Below are 10,556 nucleotides of genomic sequence, written 5' to 3'. Positions count from 1 at the left end.
TCTATCCCTCCATTGGTGGTGGTGGCATGCTGGGTGGTGTTTGGTTTCCACTTCCGGTTTCCGGCAGGAGTTGGTCGCAAAGGCTCCCACGCAGGGGGGCGGCGTGTGCTTGTCTGCACAGGAGTCCTCCCTCCCCTGTGCACATGGGCTTGTAACGCCCTCCCCGCGAGGCGAGTTCCCTTCGGGAAACCTGCTGGCTGAGCACATGTGCTCTTTCAACATGAGTTTGCTTTTGAGACAGGCCCAGAACGCGTGTCTGTCCACCTAGACCTCCCCAGGGCAGGTGAGGATAAAAGCCCTCTTTCAAATGTCTGCTCTCACCCCATCTTTCCCCGCCCCTCCCCCCCTCTTCTTCTCAAATAACTTTGTATCAAGATTTCTAGTGAGGCAGTCCCTGGTGATTACCACTGCAGCCTCCCTTGGCAACCTGGATCTTTCCGAGAGCCAGCAGGGGTTTGCTGCCACCCCAAGTATTAGGGAACCGCAGGTCCACCCAAGACCAACGGACCACCGAGCACGGCAGTATCTGTGACCACTTCTAAGGCAATCCACAAAGCGGCTGCCGTGGGCTGCGCTGACATCAGGAATTCATTTAGTCCCTGGGACAATCCACGCTGGAAGGAGCGCTTCACAACTAGAGGAGCGGGTGTGCTGGGCTTACCTCTTGGCCTCCGGGAAAGTTTTATTACCACTTAAAAGCAAAAAAATGAGGGAGGAACGAGGAGTGGGGGGAGAAAGAGAGAGAGAGAAACGGATTCATTAACACCTTAACTTTTGTTTGAAGAAACATTATACCCTTTACCAACTAAAAATACATCGATTTTTCGCAATTCCGAGGCTCTAAAGTGCCCATTTTCATGCTCGTTTGATTTATCTCGCTGCTCTGTTTTTACAGCTTACTGCTGACAGAGTGAGGTAATTCAACGACAATTTTCCCAGTGTTTTTGCCCGTGTACATATAATCGACAGCGCGGAATACAGACTCCAAGCCAGTAAACAGGCCCCCTGGAGACCGTTCCCCTAAGTCCACCCCGCACGCCAGTTCCCCGCCCTCACACAGCTTAAGCAAGTCGTCCATGGCCGCCTGGCACTGAGAGAAGTAGTGGTTCAGGAAGAAGCCCCGCACGCTGGCAGACTTCCTCAGCAGTTTGGCTGGCAGTGCTCCGGCTTTAATGGGAGAGAGGCCGGTTGGACTTTGGTAGCCAGAGATAAACCCAATTACGATCAGGCGACCTTTGGTGGCCAATGCGTCCACCGCCAAGTCAAACAGGGCCCCCCCCACAGACTCATAGACCACGTCCACGCCTTCCGGGTACTCCCGTTGAAGGACAGCCTTCACATCCTCCGTTTTATAGTTGATGGGGCGATCGCAGCCGATGGTCTTCAGGAAAGAGGACTTCTCTTCGGAAGAGCAGGTGCCGATGACATGGCACTTCGCTCTCTTGGAAAGCTGCACGGCGAACTGGCCTGTCCCCCCAGCCGCGGCCGTCACCAAAACTCTCTGTCCTTGCGACAACTCTGCAAGCTTGGCCAGACTGATGTAGGCAGTGCTGCCACTTACCAGCAAGGTGAGGTACTTGGGTTTCACAGAGGGCACGGGGAGGGCCATGTTGGCCGGCACCACTGTATACTCAGCGAAAGAGCCGGGTGCCATGTAAGCGACAGCTTGGCCAACCGTGTACCTGGCACTAGCTGAGAGGCCCAAGGCCACCACCTCCCCCAGGCCTTCAAAGCCGGCATCGAAGGGGACCTTCAGGGAAGGGTTGTATCGGCCTGCGGTGTGGTTGATGTCCGAGGCGTTCACACCCACGAATCTGAGAGAGAACAAACACACGCATTAGGATGCTACCTTGTGGGCTCTTCAAGGTTCCACTGGGAAAAGCCCTCTGATTCCAACTGCTGGGGGTGGGGGAGCGGCAGGGCATAGAGGGGCTGCTAAAGTAATCCACTGTGATAGAAATAAGTCCCCTTGTTTAGCTGGAGGGAGGGATTAGGCAACAAGCGAGTGCACGCCACAGTGGAGGGTACTCTTGAGAGCGTCGCCACAGCGGATGGTTCCTTCGGTGTAGGCGCCACAGCGGATGGTTCCTTCAGTGTAGGCGCCACAGCGGATGGTTCCTTCGGTGTAGGCGCCACAGCGGATGGTTCCTTCGGTGTAGGGGTCATTTCCTGGCACTTGGATCCCTCAAGTTACTTTGTTCCTCTACCAGTATTCTCCTGCTTTTTTTTTCAAGGCTAGAAATAAGCAACAACAACAACAACCACACACACACAACCCAAAGCACCGCAGGGAGCCCTCATTACATATAAACTTCACTGGGGCGATGGGTTGGAAATTAATTGGCCTCTTAGCAAAGATGTTAGAAACAACACCAGGATAAAATATATTCAAAGAAGTACACTTGTATCGATTCTGGCAACAATTTAACACTTCCGATGATAACAGTAATGACAGAGATACTATTCAAGATGGATGGAACATGCAAGGTCATCGGCTGTCCCAGCAGGGCCAGCGGGGGTGGTGCAAACAGTGCATGCAGCCCTGGGCGCTGTTCCTCTCTGATGTGGCTGGTGTGAAAATATGCACTTGGATTAATTTAGCAGAAACCGTCTCAGAAGGGCACTGAGGGTTTTTTTTTTTGTTTTAAGGATCACGCAGCATTTTACGGTCCCCTTCCAGATGAAGAGGGAAGCAGGCTGTCCTTCTGTTTTCTTCAGCGCGAGGCAAAGGCACGGCTTGATTAATACCAGATGATCATTGTCATTTTGGTAGCGAGACTCAGTTTAATTGCGAGCCGAATGTTCTCAACAGCTTCTCCTCATCTGCCTACTATACCCAATAACAAAAAACAGCCTCTCACTGGGGGGCTAGGGGGACAGCATGTGCCAAGAGTGTCGGGAGGTGGCGGGGACCCAGAACGTTGTCAAGTCCACTGTGGCCCGATGGCGCTGGGGAAAGCTCAGAAGCGGGGCCTTTTAAACATACTCTCTTTCCACTCAACCTAAGGAAAGTCCAGCGTCCGATGCGAGAACACAGCAGTCCAGCAGCCCGGTGTCTCTCGGGCTCTGTGAGGGGGACCCTCCGAAAGCGGCAATGTGGAAAACCTCTGTGTGTTGGAGAGGGAAGGAAGCAGGAAGTGGAGGCCTTCCGCCACTCCAGCTTCTCCAGAAGGCTGAGAGCAAGCAGCACAGCAGCCCCAGAATCCCACATCGGCGCTCCATCGGGGTCTAAATGGTTTCTGCTGGGTTTGCCTTTGGCAGATGATTACCAAGGTACCTGCATCCCATTTCTTGGAGAAAGGAGACCCATCGGCTGCCTTTCATTCTACCAGCAGATAGCAGTGCCCAGGCCTGGCATGGAGGCTAGGGCTCAGGCTGAGGCAGCTTCTCTGGAGGGGATGGAGGCACCTTTGCCTTGGCCATGCTGCAGAACCTAGGCCTGGCCAAGGGGTAGAAGAGAGGGCTGGCCATGTTTTGGGAGGTGAGGAGGAGGCCAGCAGCTCCCTCTGCCTTTGGGTGCCTTCTCCCAGGTTAACCTTTAGCCTCCTGCCCCTTGTCTAGCTTTCTGGCTCAGCCCCAACCCTCTGGCCCACACCTGAGATAGCTGGGCAGTGGAAAGTGGATACCAGTCCCTGGCTGGGGGAACCAGGCTCTGGGCACTCATGGCAGTCAGCCTGTGGCAGCAGATGCCCCTGGTGGGGGGGCCTCCCGGGAAGGGAGGCTTCAGAGAGGCTAAGGGATCTCCTGCCTGGTCCTCAGGCAGGGACTCCCACTTCCAAAGGAGATGGCCAGGTGTGCACAGTGTGGCTTTGTTGACTGGCCACAGCCTCAGGTAGAAGGTCTGATACCATCCCCAGAAAGAGAAACCGGGTCAAACCTGTAGTCGCAGGTCCATGCTCAGCTGGCCCTTGCCTGCCTGATTCCACAAAGGGCAGCTGGATGCACGGGGCTGGTGGTTCCAGGATGGGCCTGGGAAATGCCTAAGGCCTGCAGCAGCACAAGGGGTCCAGACTTAGACCTCGGCCTCCTGGCAGGCAGGTCCCTGAGCAGTGTGCCCATCAAGCTTCAGGAGCTCTGAGCTGGTGGAGTGGCACAGCCTGGAGCGATTTCCTATTTGCACCCATATTTCTCACCTCCGCGTTCTTCTAAGTCACTTGGTCACCAGTGAAGAAGCCTACTGTTGGGACCACAGCCTTGGGGGCTCACTTCACACACTGCTCTTTCAGGTTGCCCAGCCCTGGTGCAGGGCCCCCAAAGCTACTCCAGGGTTTGGGACACCCCCCACCCCTCCTGTCCTTACCTGGGCTTCAAGGAAGAAGCTGAGTCCGAAGCCCTGTGCCTGTGTCTTCATCAACCCAAGTTCAAGAGCAGCAGGAAGGAGTCCCAGGCTCGCAAAAGGAAGGAGGAGACAGCAGGAAACATTGGTGCATTGGGGCCTCCCACTTCCAGGTGGTGGAAAACTCGAACTTTTATCGAGTGCCTTATTTCAGCCACCAGACTGGGGTGGGGGGTGGGGGCTGCAGGAAGGCTGCAAGTGAAACTCCAACCCAGGACCCCAAGGAAAAGAAGGGGGCTTTCTACACTCCCAATACCATTCCCAAGTCTCCGGGTTTGTCCTAAAAAGTGCCCAAGCTTGCTTTCTTTTTATTGTAAAAATAAGGCAATAAAGGGAGGGGGTGTCCTTTGTACCAACCCTTCCCCCCCCCCCAACAAACCCACAAAAAACAAAGTACAGAAGCCACCAGCCCACAGCGAAGCCGAAGATCCTGGGAGGCAAAATAAACTCATCCAAAGGATACCTTCTTTAAAAAAAATGTCGGCCCAGACAATCCGCAGAAATACAGTTACCCACCGCAAGCAAGCAACAAACCGTTCATCAACACATCCTCCCTTCCCCCCGCACCTGGCCATTCCGCCAAACTCCCTGCTCGAGTCTCTTATGCTGCGCAGAAAAGTCGTTAGAATTATTTGGAAACGAAATCGCCTGCCAACCATTTACAAAAAACACTGGAAAGAGTATGGATGCAGACTTAAGCGTGGCCTCTCATCCCCCTTTTTCTGTTGCTCGGCGGGATAGGTGTGGAGGGGGCTACTCCTGGAAGTGCCCCCATGCCCGAGCAAAAACAGAAGGACTTGGGTGAAGGCATCAGGCGCTAAGCGCCACCGCCGCCTCCGCGCAAAAGGGCTTTCACCCGCCTCTTGCCACACTCTTCTGAAATGGAACCCTTTCAGATTCCAAAACCCGCATCTGGCTTAAGAGCTACCTCCCCCTCCCCCCACCCCCGCCCCGCCAGTAAGGAAGGGATTTGTATTTTCTGTTTTGATGGAATGCGGTGTGCGATTGTTCCACTTCCACGGAAAGCTTGCGTCTGACGGCACACAAAGAAACCCTCCCAACACTTCCCAACAAGTGAAGTGGGGCTCCAGCCACTCATTCCAAATCAGGGTTTAGGATGAGCAAATCGAGGAGTGTGTGCTTAACATCCTAATGCAATTAACCGCCGTTCAGGGCGATCTGGTCTAGATTACATGGAACCATTCTGCACGCAATTATCAAGCCCCCGTTCTTTAAAATATAGTAACAATAATAAAAGCCCAGACCGGTAAAATGCCACGTCCACAGGCACTTATCTAGAGGCATGGTGATTCGTCCACAGCTCCGGGGGCTAAAAGGCCTTTGAGGAGTTCCCTTCCCAACATGCCGCAAATCCGCCATTCATTCCCTTTAGATTTCAAGGTGGAAGTTAAGGTCAAGTTGTGAAATGCACACTCTACACTAAAGGGGGAAAGAGAGGCAGAGACCCGAGAGCCACCCACGCGGAAGCTCTCCAAATCCCAGAGCCTGCGCTCGCTCTGCGCCCTCAACACGGAATCCAGGGATCCATTTTGCGCTCGCCTTTGGATTCACCCTGGTGGCGGCCCAGGGCTCACAGTGAGCCTGGGCCCCGCGGCCGAGGTGCCGCCTGGGAGCGGTCCTTTGGGAAGGCAGCAGGAGCGGGTGGAGGGCGACCGTAACCCTGAAGGGCGAAGAGCACAGGAAGGAAAGTTACCCAAGAAGGCACTCAGCACTCGCAGGGGCAGAGGCCAGGGAGAGCGCACGCGGCAGGCGGGCCGAGCATCTCCACCAGGCAGGTACACCCGTCTCGGCGGCGCGGCGGCGCTTTGCAATTCTGTCATTGCTCTTTCCCCTACTCGTCCCCCAGCCATCCCTTCCCAATTCCACACCAAGTTTCTGAAAAGGCTTTTATTCCAAGCAGTTGTGTCGGCGGCGCACTCAAGTCCACAGCCCACGGGATCCTCAGTGGGAAACAGAGGGAACCACTTTTGCCCGTGGAAGTTCGCCTGCTCCTCCTCTGGGTCCCGCCCGCACTTCTAGCCAACATCGACAGCGGTTGGTATTTGTTCCTGGAGGCACAACCAATTCCTTCTTCCTGAAGGCGTGCGGTGTTCTGTCCTCGCAACTCCTTCAAGGAGTCCTCCGCAGCGCCGCAAACTTTCTAGAGAAGAAACACCCCCCTCTCTACCTCTTAAGCCCCCCCTCACTCCCCCCCACCCCGCCATGCCCCTGGTTCATTCTGTCATTAAGTCCCCAACAGGTTTCCAAAGCTTTCCATCACGCTTCCAGCCCTTAAATCTCAGCCTTGTGGGGAAGCTCTAACCCGGGCCGAGTAAACGCTGCCTCCGGCGGCGGCGCCTTCCTAGGGCAGGGCACGCAGCGTCCGCCCCTCGCTGGAACGGGCGCTCGGGACTATCTGGCACACAATTTACGACGTGGTTATAATCACAGCGTACTCCTCCCTTCAATAATATGACTTAGTTCCATACGTGCGAAGCCTTCGCCTTCGGACCGGGCTCCGCAGCCGGCCAAGCACTGCTTCTCCTACGGAGCAGGCCAATCGTCCCCGCTCCTGGAGTTGGGAGACTGGGTGGGAGGTCTGGGGACCTGGGTGCGCAGACCCCGCGCGGAGCAGGGCGAGGGCCAGTGCGAGGGCCCAGCCTCCCGGCAGCTTCGCCAGTGACTAGAGCGCAGTCACGTGGAAATACCCCTCGGCGGGGGCGGGATGAGGGACCTTAAGGGCCAGGAAGTGACCTGAGAGTCACACCACCGGTGTTGGTCAGCAAAACCTGTAGGCAAATACACAGCGCCCCCACCCTGGCCCACCTGCCCGGCACCGAGTCTCGCTGACCATCCAGAGTAGAGCCCACAGTTACCCAGCACTGACAACACGCAGGAGCCGCGGGCGAGGTGCACCGGAACACACCCCACCGCTGACCCTGCACTGTGCGCGGCCGCCCACCTGGCGGGCAGGAGGCGCCGCCCCCGCTGCCCCACGTCCTCTGTCCCCAAATGTCGCCGAGTGCGTCCGGGCGGCTCCGGTTGCCCGGAAAGCTTCGCTGTGCGCGGTGGCCGTGGGTGCGGGTGGGCCACGAGGGGAGCCTCCCTTCTGGGTCGCGGCGGTTTTATTTCGGGCGGGAGGGGGAGGAGGCGGGCTGGGGGAGGGGAAGGGAAACCCAAATTAAAATCAGCCTCAGCAAGGAGGCCGCGGGGCGACATCGGGACTCGCCACCGCCCGAGAACCAGCAGCCGCGCTCGCCAGATGGCGGCGGGCGAACAGCCTAGGCGAGTGGCCTCGGCGGCGGAGCCTGAGCGCGGCCCGGGGGGCATGGGGCTCACCGGTTCCGGACGAGGAGCTCTACGTCCCCAGGGAGCGGCACCGCGCAGTCCCGGCGCAGGGTGACGGCCTGGCGGAAGTTGGGGCTCAGCCGGGTCACCAACAGCTTCTGCATGGCGCTGGGGATGGCGGAGCCCTGGAAGTCCAGGAAGTGGCGGGCGTACGACATGTCCACGATGGTCCGCAGCGCGCGCATGGCCCGGGTCCGCGCCGGCTGGTGCAGCCGGGTGGCGGGGCGCGGGGCGGGGCGGCCGCCGCGGCTCCTTTAATCTCCCTGTTTTGTTTTGAATCTGCTCGCCGCAGACTGGCCGGGAGGCTCCCCGCCCTCCCCCTTCCTCCCGGCGCCGCACCGGCACCGGATACCCCCACCCTCGCCGCGTCCAAAAGCCGGATTTGACTCCTTGAGGCGGGCGGGGGGAGGGCAAGGGGACCCCGCTCGGCGCTCGCCGCCCGCCGCAGCCCGCGGCCCCGCAGCCCCGCCGCTCGGCCCGCTGCGGCGCGGTCCCGGCGGCCGGCGCAGGCGCCTCCCCTTCCCGTGCGAAGCGCGCACTTCCTTGCAAGGTGGTACGAATCAACCCCGAGCGCGGCCGGGGCGGCGGGGCACGGCCGGCGGAGCGCCCGGGCCGCGCGGCGCCCCCAGTCCGAGCCCCTGCGGGGACCGGGCGCACCCTGGCTCCCGCGCGCCAGGCCCGGCCCTCGGCCCTGGCCGCCCTGGTGTGTCCCACGCAAGTTGCACGCACTAAGCCATTTTCTTGATTTTGGCCTAGATTTCTTGTTTTTCCGTGAATGTTTTAAGTAGCCTCTCGGAGCCTGTTAGAGGTTCCCCGTTGGGACAGGAAGCACACTTTGGAAGGTAGCCGGCCAAATTCCCAAAGCACACAAACATCTTCAACTTCTCCATTGCGACGCCCAGGGACTTCATGGGATTGGAGACCTGGCTATGCCGGAGGAAGACGCCTGTTGTCAGCCTGCCTGCTGGAGAGACCCGCAGTTCCGAGGCGACAATTTTCTTCCCAGTTGTCTGTCATAACCAGATAAAATCAACTCACTTTTCTTGGGGGATGGGGGTGGGGAAGGGGCAACTGAAATATTTCCCACGTTTTTCTCTGATGGACCAAATGTAGCTTTAAATAGTTATTGAAGACGTGTATTTTAACACACACACACACACACACACAGCTGCACAAAACTCCGAGTTTGCACTCACCCACGAGTTAATCGAATTCCAAAAGCCAGCCAGCGCCCCACCCCCACCCAAATCGACCCCCAAACTGGGGTTGTCAGAGTGCTGCAGCTATTTCTATCTCCACAGTGGGACAGTCTTCCCCCACGGGGAGCTCGGGTGCACGTGGGCACAAGCGTGTGAAGGTGCAAGCGGAGGGCACACTAAGAGGTTGGTTTACCACATGGCTTCCCCCCAGTATCTGCCAGTGACTTACAATAACAAACCCCTCCACGCCTGCCTCTACTGCGAAATCACTACGTTATGCTGTATTGAGATTTCTCCTTTTTGTCATATTGTTTAGCCCCGGAAAAAAAAAGAAAACAAAGCAATTAAAAAGATTGACAGGTATGGCTTGTGTGAGACCTATTTGTAATTGTCAGGGTGACGTTGGCAGGGAGGAGGAGTAAGGACCGAGCGGCAGCAGCTCGATGTGTCTGTCTATCAGTTGAGACTGTCTGAAAGCTCTGCGATCCGAATGTGTGTTATATTTCACTGAACGAGGAGAGCGGAGTGCATCTCTCTTCTCCCAGGAGTTTGGGGGGACCGTCCACGCGCCTCGCGCCCACCCAGTGCGTGTCTGCTCTGCGCCCCCTTCGCGCACACTCTCCGGGCTGTTGTCGTTGGTGGTTCTGGCTCGCCCCCACCCACCCCGACCTCGGAGGGGGCGATTTTTGTGAATTTTCCAAACATTCTCCGTGGACGATCCAGACCGGCCGAAGCTCCACGCTCGCAATGCGTTTGCACGATGTTTAGTCTCCGAGGCGGCGGCGAGCCGGGCAAAGCCCCCGGGACGGGCGAGCGGAAAGTCGCGCTGTGCGGCGTGCCACCGTTTGATCTGTGACTGCTTGAAGGTGGAGCAGAGCTGACATTTCCCATCCGGTGCATGTATGTATGGGGGCTTCACTCCTCTTTCTTGTTTGCTTTCTTCCTCCTAGACCGAGCGCCGGGAGCAGGAGGAGCGCCGGCAGCGGCCTCGCCGGCGCACAATGAGCCCGCGGCGCCCCGCGCCCTGAACACGCAGCCCCGCGCCCCCGGAGCGCCGAGCGAGCCGGCCCCCCAGCCCCCCAAGCGAGGGCGCGAGAAAGTTGCGCTCGGAGACTCTTGGACCGCGGAGCCCGGAGGGAGCCCGAGCGGCGCCCGAAGACGCGGCGGGGCGCGCGGGCAGCAGAGGGCAGGAGCCCGCGGCATGGAGCGGCCGCTGCGCCCGCGGCCCGCGCCGGGGAGGACTGAGCGTTCCGGGCGGAGGCCGGCCCGCGCCGCCGGCCCCTGAGCGCCCGGCGCCGCCGTCCATGCGAGCGAGCCCGCCGGCGCCCGCGGAGCCCGAGCCGCGGAGGAGCGGCCCGCGCGGCCCGGCGCCGCCAAACTTGGCCGCCGCGCCTGGCCGGTCACCGCGCCGAGCGGCCAGCGAAGGCGAGGCGGCCCGAGCAGCATGCCGAGGAGGAAGCAGCAGGCCCCCCGGCGCTCGGCAGGTAACCGCGGCGCCGCCCGCGCCCGGGAGGAGGAGGAGGAGGAGGAGGAGGAAGACGAGGAGGAGGAGGAGGAGGAGGAGGGGCGGCCCGCCCGCCCGCGGCCCCGCGCGGCGCTCGCCCGGAGCCCTCGGCCGTGGCCCCTGCTCGGGGGGGACGAGGGGAGGCCCGGCCCAGCCGCCGTGGCCGCTC

At 59.2% G+C, this 10,556-nt stretch overlaps 2 protein-coding genes across 4 annotated transcripts in view; one reads left to right on the top strand and one right to left on the bottom strand.

Moving 5' to 3' along the window:
* Positions 1-649: 649 nt before the first annotated feature.
* Positions 650-8,021, bottom strand: PTGR3 (prostaglandin reductase 3). 2 transcript variants are annotated; one of them, XM_075532895.1, is made up of 2 exons: positions 7,676-8,021; positions 650-1,814 (listed from the first exon to the last, which is right to left on the bottom strand). In XM_075532895.1, exons 1-2 carry the CDS (start codon positions 7,867-7,869, stop codon positions 890-892), a joined length of 1,119 nt encoding a protein of 372 aa, XP_075389010.1. In that variant the 5' UTR covers positions 7,870-8,021; the 3' UTR covers positions 650-889. The 2 variants fall into 2 exon arrangements, with proteins under 2 accessions (XP_075389010.1, XP_075389011.1); XM_075532896.1 differs by lacking the exon at positions 7,676-8,021 and adding an exon at positions 7,299-7,486.
* Positions 8,022-9,333: 1,312 nt separating this feature from the next.
* The window catches only part of TSHZ1 (teashirt zinc finger homeobox 1), a 91,087-nt gene continuing 89,864 nt past the window's right edge, over positions 9,334-10,556 (top strand). Inside the window, exons 1-2 of one of the 2 annotated variants that reach the window (XM_075532658.1) lie at positions 9,334-9,749; positions 9,834-10,367. In XM_075532658.1, the coding sequence (XP_075388773.1) occupies positions 10,328-10,367 (40 nt within the window). In that variant the 5' untranslated portion in view covers positions 9,334-9,749; positions 9,834-10,327. Of the gene's footprint in view, positions 10,368-10,556 lie in introns of both variants that reach the window. The other variant, XM_075532657.1, reaches the window with a different exon arrangement.

Source organism: Tenrec ecaudatus, chromosome 15 (genome assembly GCF_050624435.1).
Source record: "Tenrec ecaudatus isolate mTenEca1 chromosome 15, mTenEca1.hap1, whole genome shotgun sequence".
In the NCBI taxonomy this organism is placed as follows: domain Eukaryota; kingdom Metazoa; phylum Chordata; class Mammalia; order Afrosoricida; family Tenrecidae; genus Tenrec; species Tenrec ecaudatus.
This window is presented reverse-complemented; position numbering and strand designations above follow the sequence as displayed.